The 17,471-nt window shown below is 48.2% G+C and overlaps 4 protein-coding genes and 1 non-coding gene across 5 annotated transcripts; 1 reads left to right on the top strand and 4 right to left on the bottom strand.

The window, feature by feature from the left end:
* Nucleotides 1-2,724: 2,724 nt before the first annotated feature.
* On the bottom strand, nucleotides 2,725-2,814 carry tRNA. The gene is given in 2 exon segments: nucleotides 2,725-2,759; nucleotides 2,778-2,814. It is a non-coding gene; the product is annotated as a tRNA-Glu (tRNA).
* Nucleotides 2,815-3,863: 1,049 nt separating this feature from the next.
* Nucleotides 3,864-5,578, bottom strand: FPRO_11801 (uncharacterized protein; the record flags this gene model as incomplete). The annotated part of the gene is made up of 2 exons (XM_031221316.1): nucleotides 3,864-5,304; nucleotides 5,361-5,578. 2 exons carry the CDS (start codon nucleotides 5,576-5,578, stop codon nucleotides 3,864-3,866), a joined length of 1,659 nt encoding a protein of 552 aa, XP_031086887.1.
* Nucleotides 5,579-7,635: 2,057 nt separating this feature from the next.
* On the bottom strand, nucleotides 7,636-8,115 carry FPRO_11800 (uncharacterized protein; the record flags this gene model as incomplete). Its single annotated transcript, XM_031221315.1, has 3 exons — nucleotides 7,636-7,671; nucleotides 7,716-7,928; nucleotides 7,978-8,115. 3 exons carry the CDS (start codon nucleotides 8,113-8,115, stop codon nucleotides 7,636-7,638), a joined length of 387 nt encoding a protein of 128 aa, XP_031086886.1.
* A 444-nt stretch (nucleotides 8,116-8,559) lies between these two features.
* Nucleotides 8,560-10,209, top strand: FPRO_11799 (uncharacterized protein; the record flags this gene model as incomplete). Its single annotated transcript, XM_031221313.1, has 4 exons — nucleotides 8,560-8,749; nucleotides 8,797-9,338; nucleotides 9,388-9,995; nucleotides 10,047-10,209. The coding sequence occupies 4 exons, from the start codon at nucleotides 8,560-8,562 to the stop codon at nucleotides 10,207-10,209; spliced, it is 1,503 nt and encodes a 500-aa protein (XP_031086885.1).
* A 4,768-nt stretch (nucleotides 10,210-14,977) lies between these two features.
* On the bottom strand, nucleotides 14,978-15,256 carry FPRO_11798 (uncharacterized protein; the record flags this gene model as incomplete). Its single annotated transcript, XM_031221312.1, has 1 exon — nucleotides 14,978-15,256. The coding sequence occupies one exon, from the start codon at nucleotides 15,254-15,256 to the stop codon at nucleotides 14,978-14,980; it is 279 nt and encodes a 92-aa protein (XP_031086884.1).
* Nucleotides 15,257-17,471: the final 2,215 nt, after the last annotated feature.

Below are 17,471 nucleotides of genomic sequence, written 5' to 3'. Positions count from 1 at the left end.
TCAGCTTCCCTTCTCCTTGTATTTTTCTTCCTAGAGTTCTACCTCATTGAGAGGGACTGACCTTGTTTATCACTGCGGGAGTTCATCTACTGGGCTCTGCTCGAAGCTTTAGCAGCGGGTGAGGAAAACTGGGGCCGTCACAGTGATAAGTCGATAGTAGTTTTAGGTAACCCTGCAGGGTTGAGCGCTTCCAAAGTTACTTGCACACGCTGGAATTCTTATTGCTAGGTAGATGGTAGGATGGATGTGCTCTGTTCGGAGACGAGAGGAAAAGGAGGGGTTCGAGGTCGGGATTAAGTTAGATTTGCGTTGAAATCGGGTCCAGGTAAACTCTGTTTTGCTGAGTCGTCGACGCTCGTTGATGTTGTGCAGGCGATGGTGTACAATTGAAGTGACGGCACCTTTAATGGGATGCAGGGAGCTACAGATACCTAAGTATGCAGCAACGGTAACTGTAGCAGTAGCAGTGGCCAAGACACACTCGAGAGCTGGGGAACCAGGACAATTGGTCTCGTGCAGGAACGTCAAATATTGCAATACGGTCACTTTTACGGATATGGTATGTTGTTGGGCGTGGCGTGGTGAAGTTGGAGGTCACGCTGAGCTGAGCCGGGAGTGCATGGACTTGTAATTTCCTGGGTAGAAGATTTTGTCCTAGGGTCAAAGATTTCCCTCAATTGAAGACGCAGATTGATTGCAGATAAGGTAAGAAACAAAAGATCCGGTGGAAACAGAAGGTCAAAAAGGACTCTGCATCGGTGCATCCCGTGTTAGAATGGGGAATGAATGGGTGGATGATTCATGAAATTGGTGTGGAGGTTGATGATATTAACGTTACGATATCTTAGATACCACCACCCAACAAATAAGCCGAATGCCCAACCACATGGAAGCGTTGACAGCTGACAGACTACACGAGTATATCATCTATAACACGAGCCTCAATATTAATTATTCCGTATTCTACTTATTCTGTGATTATTTCCACTAATTAGCAAGGACTATACGAGGGGGGGAATTACGGGAATTCAGTAGAGTTAGGCAATTAAGTTTAGGTACCAAGCAAATCCAACTTTCCGGGGAGGCAAGCTCAGACAGATCTGATAGCGAACTAATTGACTCACTTGAGACAGTGAACCCAGACGCAAATTACAGAGCATTTGTGATACTAATACAGTATCCGTACACTTCAGTACTTTACCTTCAACTTACAGGGGCTTATCTGCAAAGTAACGTTTGGCGCTGTGTTGCTTCGTTACACCTGCATGCATTGCCCCATATTTCCTCGACCTTTGCTGTCTCTTTGTGGCATCCCGAGAGAGGGAACCAGGATTCAACATAAGCGAAACACAGATGGTCGCGCAGTAACGATGGTGACAAAAAGCGCCGGCTTCAGTTTTATGTGTATCACCCACCTGTCGCTTGTGCATTACTTGCATTGGATCCTTTTGCTCTTGTATCGACGCTGGTATCAGGCAAACATTAAACCCTCACCAAAACCCACACCAAAACACTCTCTGGTATCTCTCTCTTTCTATCTTGAAGCTCTCCAACTCTCTCCACTCTCAATCCCCACTGCCACGCCGCCCTATCCCACTGCCGCTGCAGAGAGCCCACCAAGGCGGCCACTAAGAGCCCTACAATCGCCCACCCGCTCCATTCCTACGCATTCCTGCGATCGTCCCTTGATTCCATTGCAAACTGGTCCCCTCACCCCTTGTCACTTTTTGTTCTGTCATGACGTCGATAACTGTAACTCCATGAGTCGTCACATGTACCGCTCTTCTATGCCATCGCCCGATCCCTCCGCTCCGGGCCTCCGGTCTCTCGACTGCCGAAACCCTCCGGGTCCTTCGGCGTCCGTGAAATACTACCCTCGCCTCACTCACCATGAGTAAACTCCAGGAAATGTTCGCTTTGCCAAGTCTTGGTGCACTGCGACCAACAACGCCTTTGATGTCACCCAAGGAAGCGTCTCAAATGAGTAAGACGATTGATTGCACCATGAACGAACATACTTGAATGCCGCGCCGCGCCGTAGATCCTTTCCGACCACTCGCGTCACCGAGCACACATCCATCATTTTTCGGTTCGAGCTTCTTTCACGCCTCCGAAATTCGTTACCCTTGGGTCTGATCCTCTGCCTCGACCACATGGTCCATCCGCTGACATTATTGGCTTACTTGCAACAACACTACTTGTAACTCTACTGACCATCTCAATGACAAATTATACCACGCGCTGAAACACCGTGGTATCCGTCTGAAAAGGTTCAACACGGTTTTGGATAGGCCTTTATCCAATCGTCAGGGGACGCTATCACTTGCATATCTATATGTTGAAGTTGGGACCACACTGTAAGTCAGCATTTATCGTGAGATGGAGGCAACCAGCCAGGGAACAACACATTTCACAGAATTGTTTTTGCTAGGCGGCATTCCATAAAGCTTACACTCATTACATACTCTCTTGGGCACTATTATACTACACTTGTAAATGTCTGCCTCAGGATAAGACATAATAGGATAGATATCTTATAAAAAATATAAAAGATCTAGGCAAGAACAGGCAGGTAGATAGAAAATCTCTAATTTATAATTATAAGGTAAATTATAAGGTAAATTGATTAATTGATAGTAATTAATAACTTTTGATATTGAAAAATAAATAAAATAAATATAAAAATATTGTTATTGTTATTATTAAAATAAGACAAAAGAGAAACTCCGGTACAGGGAATCGAACCCTGGGCTCCGCGGTACTAATCCCTCAAGTTATGAGAGCGCGAAATGTTAGCCACTACACCATACCGGACATTCTTGAGAAATATTGCTGTAATTAGTCTATATGTTTATGGTCTAACAGTGGTTGAACCAGGTATTGACAGTTGGCTTGCAAAGAAGACGCTTAGACTAGAGTAATCGCTTCCATTAGGGCCTTTTCTACAATTATACTAGAATACTCGTGTTTATTAAAGCACTGTATAAGCTCTCTCATTACTTATCAGAAGCACAACAACTTGTGTCTTACTCGAGATAGAGACTACGAGGTCGATGGTTCTGGCATATAGACTTCTCCTCATGCCGCTACTGTCGAGGTGCTACTAAACTGAGCCAATGGCTTTGAAAAAGGTCGCTGCTTATAGAACATGTACGGTATACAGATAAATTGTCGTGATATCTCACTTCTGAATCCATTGCGTTGTTGCCTGCCTGCATTGTTCGTCAAGCATCCCCAAGAAGACCGGAAGCATGCAACACAACACTCACAAGCATATGCCACAACGAACTCGACAACACAACAAAGAGCCATGTTCAACGGCCACTAATGCAGGGGTATTTTATTCAAGACATGCTGCCGTCAATGGCCACACAGTTGAGGTTGTTACCTCGCTGCAAACGCCAGACCTTATCCCCCGCGCAAAACATGATGCTACTCTGCCCTTACCTATTTAATATCATGAAAGAGAGAGTCAATAACAATAAAATAAGCTTTTATAAGATGGATCAAGTCTTTACAGATAAATGATAAGGTCCCGCTTCACTAGACTGAGGTACACAGCCCCGGGAGGTCGCCAGTTGTGGCCTCGAAAAATGATACCGCTTTCGTCCAAGATGCCCACCAGCTAGTCTTCTAGACTGATCCTTCTGTCAATCATCTGGATTCTCAGTACGAGCAGAGATTTTCCTCTTTGTCTCTTGAATTCATGCCTGATAGTGTCTTCGTCGTAATAAAATGTTTAGTCGTAAAAGCGTTAAACCCCCAAAATCATCGCTCAATATATATACGCAAAGTCATATTTCATATCGTGTAGAACCCCCCTGTATGATGAAACACAATGCAGTAAGTAGATGCTGCAGGCATCATGTCAATCCCAAGGTAGGCATCGCACTACCGTGCCCGTCCTCACTCCAGTGCCAATCAGACACTTGCTGAGCTTCCCAGCTGTAACTATCCCCCGGACTCACGGCCGCAGCGCAGGATTCAGGCAGATTTGCAAAGGTGCCAGTCTCCCTGGCAAAGTCTGATAATCGTGTGAGTCGTAGCTCATGCACCTGGGCTGCCTCGTCAGCCTCTCCGCTTTTGCGCAGTGCAGACTCGAGGTTTGCGAGACATGTGAGATGGATCCTCTCGTCGCCTTGGCTGGCGGTTATGAGGCGAGATGCTTCGCGGAAGCAGTTGATTGCCAAGGGGAAGTCGCCCATTTGATAGCCGTAGTTGCCTAGTTGAATGTTCATACCGGCTTGTTGTTCTTCGTTCAGGTCCCAATCTTTTAGTGTTTGAAGACACTGCATTGCCTCTTCGATCTTGCCCTCGGCTGTTTTCGCATTGCACATGATGCCTGTTTGTAAGATTGCAAGTTCGCGGAGCCAAGGATGTCGTAATTGCGTGGCTTCTGCCCGTGTTCTGTATTGTGTAGCGACACTAAGTGACTCTGCTGTTTGGCCATGATGGACAAGGCAATCGATGTGATCGCAGTACAAAATTGTGGTCAGGGAGTTGGCGAACCCAATTCGCTCCTCAAAGAGGGGTACGAGAGAAGAGTAAAGCCTTGTGGAGAGTTCGTAATGATCGGAGAAGTCCTGAGACCCAATAATTTTCCAGATCCGTGCCACCAGGTGATCGTGACCCAGTACAATAGGTACCAAGCCAGCGAGGTAGTTCATGACAATGTGAAGAAGGTCTTCCTTGTGAAAGCGATGGAGATACCACAAGAGGAAGGCTGTGCGTACTGCGAAGACTGGGCTCTCGGAGGCGATTATCTCCTTGAGCGACTCAAATGCTGGAGTGAGGAGAGTGCTTATTGAGATCTCGTCTTTTCTCATCATTGACCTGTTGACAAGACCAAAGCTGGCTACCACACGTTCAAACAGCTCAACGCTTCGGTCGCCAGGCCTTAGGCTGACACAGTCACCGTTATATTCATGGTTCCATATTCCATTGGTGAAAGAGGTATCGAAGTAATCCCTGAATAGATTGAGAACCTGTTCGACGTTGGAAATCTCCATCGGTGGTGGCAACGAGTGACGACTCGGTGTTGGTGAGGGCGTTCGACATTGGACCTCGAGAGTCGTCTGGATGCTGGGCACAACACCCGCTCTGAAGCGCGCCACAAGGCCCGGATTCCGTCGGATGTATCTGTTTATGTTATCCAGATCGACTGGTTGGCCACGAATGGTAAACTCTGATATCTTTCCCTGCGCCTCACGTTCGGTCCTTAGGATAAGAATGGCGAGAACCTCATCACTCTTGAGCTTCTTATCAAGACCCCACTTCCAAATCCTAGATTTGTACATCTTGACACTGCAAAAAGAGTCAACACTCGAGACTTTAAGGAAGAGACGAAGAGGTTTACACACGTTGCAGTGAAGCCATGCTCACGCTCGAGGACTTCCATGACCTCTTTGAGCGGGCGCTTCTCTTCCTGGTAGAGCTTCGTGATTACTGGGCGTATCTTCTCCCATTCCGAGCTGGGAATACGTCTTCCAGGTGCGCAGCGAGGGAAGCTCATATCGGTGTCGTCAGAGTCACCGGGTGACGTGCGACGCCGAGCGGAGAAGACGCTCGAGGTAGCCATCATAGCATTTCTGGTGGGTTACGGTCTGCGGTGGTAAGGCTGACTGAGGAAAGGATGTGGTGCTGACGCGGCAGTTGTGAATGAGTAATTGTTAACGGAGCGAGGTCCCATATGAAGATTTATGGGAGAGAGGATGAGAAAAGACGTCACATTAAAGATGAAGATGAAGCCGAGCGAGTAGAAATGGATTTAAGGCAGATAATTAATTAATGTTCAAGGTTTGACATGTTTAGGCCCAAACCCTGTCTGTTAATCCCCTCTCATCAGCGCAGCGCAGCGCGGCACGGCACAGACTGGATGAGGCAGCCTTGAGGGATCACCCCAGTCTGTTCCATTCAGCCCAGCCCCGTAGGGCCAGTGAGAGTGTGACAGTACCCTACCTACTGACGGCGTAAGGTAAGACGGTTTCAACATGGTGTCTTCCCCCTCGTAGAACTTATTTAGCGATATCTCACCTTGCATATGTGCTAATGTACTGTATTATCCATGCCAAATGCGTTTCTAGGGTGGGGGCCGTTTCCTCGAGTCATCCATGTCGTAGGGAACCCAGAGTCACAAGTCATGGGATACCTACCTCGACGGATGGATGATGTGAGTATGCCTTGCGATAATCTTAGTCCTGGTGTCTTGTGCTTATCTATCGGCTCATTTTTGTTTTGTCAAATTCCTTCATTCATATAAGATAAATTTATTGCCATCGTGGTAAATCATGTTAGTCTTTTGACATTCTAGTAACATTTGTTGGTTTCCATCTCTTCTTCAGCCCTACAGAAATGAAAGCCACCTACCGCCCGCCCCTGTAAATGTACGTGCCCCATAAGCGCCCGGCTGTCTCCACTTCTTCGGGAGCGAGAGGCGCTCTAGCAGCCGTTGCTCCCTCCTGTCGCATTCATCAGGGACCGACACCCACCTCAGCCCTCGGTCGAGTGGTCTAGATCTGGCAATCACTGCCTCTAGCTAACTGATTACGGAGACAGATCGATAGACAAAGGGTTCTTTGTCAGTGGAGGCCTGAAGAGCAGCATGTTTTGCATCAAGCTAAGATATCTACCTACGTCAACAAGCATCTACTAGACAGTTCTAACAAAGCTCAATCTTAGTAGGCATGGATAGTTGACAACAGGTAGATCTAAGCCTCGCGATGGCGATATACGTCACTACACAGAGGTACATGTTATAAGACTGCACTTAGAATTATGCAGCAAAATGCTGCATGCTTATTGCAGTACCTGCTCCCAAAGCTCATCAACCAGCAGCAAAACAAAAAGGAACCGATCTATACTTCCGTGCAACGCATAACTCAATACAAATCCGTGCAGTACAAAGAATATACCAAAAATGCACCCGCTGTGTTCTGAGGTCTGTTAAGGGAAGGGGGGATTGGTAATTATACAGGATGAAAAGTCAGGTCAAGGACTGAGTGGACTCTCTAAAAGTTTAGAAACGAGCGCATAATGGTGTTTGGAAGCTTTTACGTCTCTGTGAAAGTTAATCACCGGACATCCACTGAGGCAAGAGGAATATGATGGCATCGCTTGTTTCTTCGCGTTCATCACAACTATGTTCCCTAATTACTCGAGGCCCATGAGTCTGTTTAACACCATTTCAATGCGCAGTAGCGGTAATTGACCTATTATTTCGAGACCTATTATCTACTTAGATATGGTGTTGTATCTTGTAACTGAGAATTGGGCTGCTTCAGTTGTAGTGTTTGTATTAGCAATGCATAAGCTTGAGAACTTTGAACGTAACTTCTATTTCGGAGGTTTATGTTCGTTTATTTTCTCAAAAATGAAAGTTAAATGGTCATAAGAAATGCCCACCAAAAGTATATTCTTGTCGATATCACCTCCATCTTTTAACTTAAGTATTGGAACTATTGGACGTCTTTCAGGTAACAAATAGGGCACTGCTGTTTGACTCCGCGACTGAACCAATCAATACTAGGCTCCCGTCCATCTCGAGATACCACAGCAGGCTCGTTTCTCATTCGACGTTGCCACCATCCTCGTCTCGTCGGGAGATACCTACAGCAGTCCAGGCACCAACTCCATGCCCTACTTGGTCGACCACGGGCGTCCCTTGGCCGAAACCTTCGGAGTAAGTCGCCCATGTTCAAACATGAACATAAAACTACAGAGGTTGAAGAGTCTGGTCTATTCCAAGTGGCCATGTGCGATTCACGGAGAGGTACAGAAAGGCCGCACAGTCGCAAAGTGGCGAGTAAACTTTTGCAGGTCATCGCTAACATGATCTTGTCCACCTGTGACGCTTGGTCGAAGATCATGGTAACAACCTCAGGGGGCAGCTTGGATAGAAGAGCTGGGCCTGAAATGTTCTCAATAGCAACCTGAAAGGATGAGTCGCTAATACACAATGGTTGGTTGAGGCTCGTCCACACTGTGGAGGGGACTCTGAATTGAGTTGTAGAGAAACAGGTCTTGGGTGCCGATGATCCAGGCCTTCTTCTGAGCTGAACCGGCATGGCTCAAGCTACGTGCAGGGCGTATGATGCAATATGTGTTGTTGATAAGCATGATACTTTACTTGTGAATGATGGGGAATTGGAACAATAGGTAGCTCCAACTAAGGTCATCGACTACCTCTTGAAGAGCATGGTGATCTGGTCATTCAGGTACAAAATCGTTTCCGTTTTCGCGCTAAATATAATTTAAATGACTTGATTATTGTAGATATTAATTGAATGTTTGAACGCTTGGGTTTAAGAACAAAACCTTCTTTGTTAGTTAATTGCATTGTTTGATTGATGGAGCCAAGTAAATCGTGGGCTTGTGCGCCAAAATCACCTGGGGAACACCTCGCGCGCTTCTGATTGGGCTGCTGGCTCTTAATTGCCCTCTCCACCCCGCGACGCCAGACGCGTAAAGTCGCGTCTCCCTCTCTATGCCTTTTGCTAACCAATTCCACTCCTTGTCCAATTCCCACTCCATCGATACAGACATTCAACAGACGGCGAAATCATGTTGCGGCAAGACTTTAACCGAATTGATCCCAAGAGGCGAAATGTCGTTGACCATCGCAAGAAGCAATTCGCGGCGCCTACATACAAAGATCTCGACTATCCCCATCGTCTCAACTTTTACACAGATCCTCCCACTGCTGATATCACCCTCGAGCAGTTTGAGCAATGGGCCATCGACAGACTTCGAGGTAGGCTACGGAAAATTGTGACAGTGGGCGTATCTAATACTCGGTAGTTCTCGCTGAACTCGAAGCATGCTCGTTCCGCAACAAGACTCCTGCCGAGACTGCAACACACATGAAGCCCATCCTCAAGAAGCACCTCCACCTCGAGGCCAACAGCTCAGGCTCCAAGAAGATCTTTGAGCAACGCCAAAAAGACCACTACAGCCATTTCATCCTCCGACTTGCGTTCTCGTCTACTGAAGATCTGCGCCGTCGCTTCACACGTGTCGAGACGATGCTTTTCCGCCTGCGACTCAATGATGACGATCTCGCCGAGCGATCTGCCTTTGTCAAGACTCTTGGCCTAGACTGGTGTGAAGACGTAACAGATGAGGATAGGAGGGAGTATGCTGCGGAGCTGGCTGCCTTTGCTAGCAACCGAAAGAGCGAGAATGACGATGATACATGGTTCAAGGTAGACTGGGAACGGGTTCCCGAGCTAATTGAGAGCCGAAGAGTGTTTTTGAAGGCCGGAAAGGCGTTTGTACCGGGCCGAGAACAGGCTGGTATGGTGGTTTCGGAGTTCAGCTCGCGACTGGAGCGACAACTTGAGGTACAGCAACTCAAAACCTGTTGCCAAGATCTGAACTGACAGCGCGTAGTTGACTGCCCGTGCTCTTCCTCGACTTGACGAGGACGACCGGCTCACACCAATCCTCAACCATCTTTCCAAGAACTTCATCACCCCCGACGCATCCTACATGTCCAGCACCGCCGCTGTGCCCGGCGCCGAGATCAGCGCTGCCAACATCGACAACTTATCACAACACTTCCCAGCCTGCATGTCTCACCTGCACCGCTCACTACGCCGAGACGCTCATCTCAAACACTATGGTCGACTACAGTACTCTCTCTTTCTCAAGGGGATTGGCCTCAACCTGGAGGAGTGTCTTGTGTTCTGGAGAAAGAGCTTCCACAAGATCACAGATGATAAGTTCAACAAGGAGTACCGATATAATATTCGTCACGTTTATGGTGATGTCGGTGGTGATTCCAACCGAAGAGGTGGTGGTTACAGTCCATTCAGTTGTCAGAAGATCCTCACCGAGCATCCTCCTGGCCCTGGTGAGGCCCACGGATGCCCATATCGGCATTTCAACATGGAGAACCTCTCAGCACTTGTTCAAGCTATGGGTGTTAATGATCGCTCTGTTGTTCAGGGCGTTAAAGAGGATAAGGATAAGCAAAAGTTCCACATGGCGTGCAATCGGTAAGTCTATGCTCATTCCTCGAACAGCCTATGTACTAATTGCGATCACAGTGTATTTGAGCATCTGCACAAGCAAGAGATCAAGAAGGCCAAGGATGAGGGTGTCATGACACAACAACAGCTCGAGACCATTGTCCACCCCAACGAGTACTTCAAGCGCAGTTTCCTGCTGAAGAATCTCGGAAGGGAGACGGATGTTAAAATGGAGGGCTGATTGCTTTACGGTCGTTGGTTTACGGAAACATGATGTTCGCATATGAGACGTTTGCATGTCTGAGTTTGTAATTATGGGCTGTAGGAACTGGGAGTAAGGCGTTGGAATAGCCTTGGTGTGAGCATGCATGAAAACACCTGGGTACGTGCTCGAGAAGACAATCTTGGCAATCAGAAATCGAATATTCTTAGAAGCAGCATAGAAGCTTCGCCCCGTTGACCGCCGGTGCACACAACAGCCCTATAATGCTCAAAATAAGTCGAGTTACATGTACACCACAACCTCACCGTTTCGCTCATCGTAAGGGTTTTCTGACCTTCATGTACATCATCCTCACACACCTTAGTCTATTCCCGCTTGGTGACCGTTTCGCCAAAAGAACCCATGCCAAATACCGCAAAAGCAAGCCGTTTAGCAGTTTTTTCCCTCACAGGCGACGTCACGCACCCATGTCAGTGTTGTTTTTTATAGACCGCCCTGTTTTTGGGTCTGCTCGATAACGTAACGTCGGTGTCGTGGTGGCCTGCACGATGAGGTCAGAGGACGGGATGACGAAAGGGGGGTGGGTCATTTTGGAGTGAGGGCATTCGCAGGGTCTCTGCGGGAAGATGCATGTTTTGATGGTGTGTACGTGTCTGCGCAAGGGAATTGCACGGAAGGGAGAAAGAACCCCTTTAATCCATGTTCTTGTTGTTCTGTTTCTAAATACGTGTTTGTTTTTGCTATTTTTGAGTTTGGGATCTCGGGGGTCTTGAGCCTCAAATGGAGAATATCTGATCTTTTGTGATGATCTCCCGTGTGTTTAGTTCTCCACCAGAAAACCCCATGAGGTCCATTTCTTTTTTTTATTCTCCCCTTCCAACATTCAGGGCCATGGTTTAAGCACTCTTCTCTGGGTTCTTTTTTTATGTTATTTCGGTGTGGCTCCTGTCACCGCTCTGACCTTGTTAATAAAGGGATCAGAGAAAACCCTTGACGCATGAGAAAACGTCATCCCTTGCGGCACTCGAGGTGAAGCTAACTCGCGTTGGAGTTGGCGCGCGGGGACCCTATGACATCTGGCTGCATAGCTCACGGGCGCAACCGTTTTCTGGTTAGACGGGTGAATGTGTATGGACCTGTCGGGGGTGTGTAAGACGGGTTAAGGAAAGACAAAGAAAAAAGCGCTCATTTGCTGCATGGGAAGACTGAGAATTGAGGACGGTGATAACATCGCGACGTTGCTGTGCATGGTGGTTCGATAATTGGACGGTTAAATCGGCATTAAGACGGAACTGCTCAGAGTCTACTCCGTGCGGAATCACCAAAAGTGTTATTTCCTTCGGACGGATCGGCCTCGGGATGTTTGTTGCTATAACCTTCAGATCCGTCGATGCCGCTTTTGCTTTAAACGGACGACATGCCGAGCGAACGCCTTGAATGAAGTTCGGGGGGGGGCTTCGGATCTAGACCGGTGAGTTGGGTCTCACTATCTATCACGGATGAGAAGAACTCCGACGTTGATTGTCTTGTAGCCTTGTCAGAATGATCAATTGTCTCTGAGTATTGCTACTATCTTCTAAGACAAAGTGACATTCAGTGCATTCTACTCCCCGACTCCACCACTTGATCCAACGCAAGGCAAGACAAAGGGTTCATTCTTTGTCTCACGTCTCATGCCAAGAAAAGGAAGAAGTCAGTGACATGACAGCCTCATAATTGCTGCATGTCAGCTTTTGGAGCGGGCGATACGATACCTAGATAGACCAGCAGGCTGGAACATGTTTTTCTCACTTCCATTTCCATTTCTGTATGTCGTAAAATACCTACCTACCCTGGCTTCACTGCAACCCCTGCGCGCCTATGAGGTGCTATTTCGAGCTTGGTCAAGAACGGGACTGAAACCCTGGACTGCAAGTTGAGCAAGGAAACGCAAGGCACACGAGCAGGAAATAAAGCTTGGCACGGGGACTTTGAAAAGGTGCGGTGCCTATCTTGGACCTGTAAGATAATAGTTAGTGCAGCTGCGAGGTCCTGAATCGCAGAGGAATCAAGAAATGGCCATTTCGAGCAATTCGTAGTCTCGGACTGTTAATCTTCCGGCATTTGAACCCGTCAAGCCACCGCCGCCATCTTATTTCCTTTATTTTTCGCTGCTGCCTTTGACGGAGCCGAGGATGGCGAGCGAGCGGGGAGTCGGGCTGCTCTTAAACGGAGTCTTGAGGAGTCTAGACCTGCATCTCCTCTATTTGAAGGATAACGGCAGATGCAGCTACACAAGCCAATGTTACATTCCAGTCCACTCCAGTCGACTACCGTAGCACTTTTGTAGACGCACGCATCCCCTCAACTGCCGCCCCAAAGTCAAAAGCTCTGTCTGTTGATGTTCCTCTCAATCTGCTACTGGCGCGTTGTGCGGCAGGAGGACAAGTCATACATTAGCTCCTCCATGGTTATGTGCTTTTTTAGATCACATCCGTCGTGTGGCTGGGATGTTCTGAAATGCCTATAACAGTTAAGCTCTTGGCTTGCAAGGCTTGCAGAAGCGTGACAACGGTGCTGGGTAACTTGCAGTTAGGCTATGAGCTATCTTGGTACCTTTTGCGGATAGTCAACGGCACTCAAGATTCCACTGTTTGCATCTGAGGTGCCGCACGCGAACTGACATTGACTTTTTGATGGTTGGCTGGGCAAAACCTAAGCTGTGCAGTCGACAGCTGAAAGCTCCGGCTACGGTTTGTAAGGGCGAGCACAAGTGCAAGTGTGACTAAACTGATTGAGTTTCAAGTGTCATCGTGACACGGGTATAGGTAGATATTACATAGAGTTTATGCAATGATCGCAAGCCAATCTGCATGTGAGTGCGGCACCACTGCACTATTGGATCGATTGGTCTTGGCCTTGTTCTCAGGGCACTCATATCCATGTCATGTCACGTCGTCGTAATCTCGACGCATCTCCGAGACGGCTCTAGACCACGACGAGTGGGACAGTGGGAATAGCCTCAAAAGAGAACGAGGCGGGAAGTAGAGGTAGGGGGGGGGAAATGCAGCTGCAGCTGCGGGTACGGGTGCAAGATATTGAATGGAACTTGATGACTCCACTAAATCTGCAGAAATAAGCAGGCAAACCGAAATAGTGGAGTTGCTCTGGGCTCTGTTAAAAACCCTAACCGAGGAGAATTGCCAAAGCCGGCATAAAACCTGGAGTGACAGGCGGAGAAGAGTAGAAAGGGGGAGGCGAAAAAGGAAAAGGACAGGTCTCAGAGTCTCAGATTAAAGTGAAATGAGTCGAAGCGAGACCGCCATGTCTCCATTCCCAACTCCGCTCTCATTCCTATCGATGAAGCCAGACTCAGACTCAGATCATGAGAACGCAGCTCTCTCTCTGGGCTGCATCAAAGAGAAATGATTACGGAGAAGTTGGGGAGCCAAGACGTCAGCGGCTGGTATGTGACCTTTCGGCAGCCAACATCGAGTCTGGAGTTGAAATTCCTCTTGGACAGTCTCTGATTGGTTCTGAGAGGGGGAGGGTAAAAATGGCAATCACCGTTTGGGAACGAAATAGCCAATGGCAGTGTTTCCGACCCTGGTCGGATGTAAATACGTGCTAGCAATGTGAGAGACGGCACGTAGCGCCGAGGGCTGCTGCTGTAGCCTGTAGTTAGATAGGCACTGGGACTGTCAGAGGTCAGGTCAGGCGTCAATGACCACCAACTAACTACAATGACCAACATGCAAGACACAGATGAGATTGGTGTGAGAGCACAATGCACGAGACACAATGATATGATGAGATATGATATGATATGGTAATTTTTGATAAATTGTTTAAGCAAGTATATAGATAAAATAGCCTGCCCATGAGGCTCAAGCCATGCCAGGCACCAGGCCGTGGTCTTGCGTGTATCTACCACGATGAAGAGAATCGAACAAGTAAAGCATTCAAATAACCCCAAAAATATCCGAAAGCGCCCGGTGGCAATAAACAGGGTATCCGTGGGTATACAAGAAGAAGAAGAAGAAAACCGATAGTGTGACAAATGTTGTATATCCTATCCCAAAGAAAACTCCATACATGAAGGTCGTCGTCAAATACACAAAATGGTGGTCATGAAAATTGAGAAGACAGCGCCTCAGTGGTATCCATAACGCATGAGGCAGTGAATGCAGTCTTTCTCTTTTGGAGGGGTTGATCACTCGCAGGCTGGGCTGGGCTGGGCTGAGCTGAGCCGAGCCTGACAAGTGCTGATCCGGAAGCTGACGGGGTACCCATACATTGATGCCGGACATGCCGCACCCAATCACTCGAATGCCCTGAACCTCAAAAAGATGGGAATTGGTCCCTGAGATTTGCAGGTGCTGAAAGGATGGGGTTTGACGGTATCGTTGGGTTTTGCTTCGGTTGTTGTTAAGAGGGTGCCAATTTAGGTCGTCCTCGCATGTTGATGTAGATGATCCACTATGCTCTTATGGCGATATATGGCTTTGCTCTTGGTGTTGATTGGGTATGCCAAATGCAAGAAATGGCTGGCTGACCCTAATGGCGGGAGGGGGATGTATTCATGCGGCACACTGGGGGGTTAAGAGCCGGATATCATATTTCCTTTGCGCCGAAAAGGTGGTTGTTGTGTGTTGGCTGGCTGGAAGAATCATTGAATGCTTTGGGGATTAACCGTCCATGTCGCAATGTGATTTGTTTCCCTCCACCAAGAAAGGGAAAAAAAGCTGAAAGTAGTTGCGTGTTACTCGTGTTCAGGCCTTTAATTGTTGTGTGTTGGTTGATTCATTTATTTGTAGCCGACCATCTTTGCACAGCGTTCGCAGTAGTAGAGGTTGTGTGCGATGCGAACCATTCCCATGGTGCTGACGTCGTCGGTGGAAGTAGCCTCAACTGAGCGAGCGCATCGCATGCAGCGAAGAACCTCGACAGAGGCGATGGGGAGGGCGATTGAGTCCATGCTGTATCTGTGTCCTGAGCTGGAAGAGTCTGAGTCGGAGCCTGAAGAAGGTGTTGATGATGTTGAGCTTGTTGAACCAAAGTGGTGACTTGAAGGTCTGGCAGACATGATGATGGAGACGAGGTTGGTGAGGGCAGACAGGGCGGGTTATAATATAGATAAATTCTGAGGTGAGGTGATGGGTGATGTACCGCAAGGGTCAGGGCAAGGAATAAGAGGAAGAAAAAGAAGCTAAAGCCCTTTTTTTCTGTTTGTTTCAAGTGGATGGGGATGTGCTGGCGCCTTGGTAATGTAATTGCTATGCTGCTTTGTGCTCGCTCTTGCTTGAATGCTTCGCCCTCAAGGGGGACTGTGCTGGTTAAGAAGGATTGAAGACCGACCAGGGGCCTAGTCTCTTGAACTCTGGAGCCTTGAAAACAGGCCCGTCCGGGGGAGGGGGGTGTATCTTGTGTTTTGTCTTGACCTGTCTGAGCCTGAACGGGACTGGGCACTGGGGACCAGGGAGGGTTACGCTACGCACGCTACGTCGTGTACGTAGACGACAGACGGAGACAGATACGGTACGGTACGGGCGGACGGTACAGTTTGGAACTGTAGCACAGGTGGCTGAGGCTTAGTCCGGTCGATTGCAGCTGGGACGGACGAGTAGAAGGGGGCCCCTTGTGTGTTTATTTGAGTGTATCCGTACAATCAATCAATCAATCAATCGCTATCACTGAGAGAGCCTAGAATGTATTAGGCTATTGTATTGTATCGTATAGAGTCGTGTCGAGTCTAGTCGTATCGTGAAATTCGTTTCATAAAAGGGATGGAGGTTCTGGATCCAAGGCGCTTGTCTGGGGGGTGAGCAGGCCTTTTTATCAAAATGGCTTTATTCTTTTTCTTGAACCTGCTAGCAATTGGACGCAGCACACACACGCACCCAGAAGAAAAACAGGGCAGTCTCAGTATGTGGTTCTTGGGGGCTACGTAGGTTTCCCCCCTTGGTTGGTCTCCTTTAGCTGTTGATGCTGCTGCTGCGGATCGACGATTTAACTGCTCATCCATGGAGGTGTCTTGCAAGACGGAGTGTCGCGGAGTAAAGATCGGCAGCGGGTCGAAGAGAAACAGCAGCAAGACATTGTGCCAAGCCCAAGACGAGCAAAACGGAGCATCCAAGTCCAAGCACACGCCCCTCTTCAAGGCACCAGCATTCAATTCGATTCAATTTGAGTCCTGGAAAAAGATACATACATACTTTGCAACTGCGGCAGATGCCACCATCAGACATAGCTGAGCTGTTATCTAGCACTGCTCTCGGTGAGGGATAATTGTCTCAGCAACCACCAACTCTCGAGCTGTTGAGCCTTGGCTTGAAACTTGGCGTTCAATCACTGTTCGACGGAGCCAAGCTCAGGTTCAGTTCAGGCCCAGAGTCAAAAACGGAGGAGGCAGGGGAGTGAGAGGAGGGGCGTGGCTTGGCTCGAACCCAATACCAGAACAGGCCTGGCCGATGCAACGTCAGGTCTTGGGTCCTGACCAGGCGAAACCCGCCCATCTCCATCTTGTCCGTTTAGTTTACCTTTACCCCTGTCGAATTTCCTGAGATGCTCCGTTTTCTTTTGTGTTGGGCTTATGCGATCTATCGGGGCTTACGGATCACCACCAAAAATCTCGATACTTTTTTGTTTTGGCTTGTGATTGACCTGGCGGGTCGGGTCATGTTGGTGAGGCATCACGCTGTGTCTAATTGATTAACCGACTGTAGCTACGGAACCGTCCAGAATTTATCCTCTTACCATTCCCTGCAGCGCCCGAGATTTAACCTCACGCCCAAATTCATCCCCGTTGTGAGGCTGGCTGATGTCTCGGATATGCCTGTATGTGCTGTACCTCTCACAGAACTGTAGGTAATATTCTCACGGCACGGGAGGAACCAGCTCAAAACTGCTTACGACGACAACGCGGCACAGCTTCAGAGACAAAAAGGTACAGCGCAACATATTCATGCATTGTTTTCTTTTTGGCAGCAATCTACGTATCTACCACCGCCTTGTTTAACCCGGGCACGAAAAAGGAACAAAAATGCAAATGAAGATAAAGCTTGTTGCATCAGATGTCTTGTTGTCAATCGTTGCTCCGGGCTCCCGTAACGGGGTCTTCCTTGTACAGTGGGAGCTTCCTGCAAATTAGATTGTAGAGTCTCATGTTTATGAAGCTTCTAGCTTCAGGGCCTAAAAGTCTGTGCAAAAAGACCCTGTGCCTGTGCTGGATGTACGGAGTATCAGTCTAGCTTTTCACCTTCTACAGCTTGGACCAAGATGAGTTGTCCAGTGTTGCTCTG

This window comes from Fusarium proliferatum, assembly GCF_900067095.1.
Source record: "Fusarium proliferatum ET1 genome assembly, contig: FPRO_scaffold010, whole genome shotgun sequence".
Classification (NCBI taxonomy): Eukaryota; Fungi; Ascomycota; class Sordariomycetes; order Hypocreales; family Nectriaceae; genus Fusarium; species Fusarium proliferatum.
Note: the sequence above shows the minus strand (reverse complement) of the source record. Positions and strands in the feature narration are given on the sequence as shown.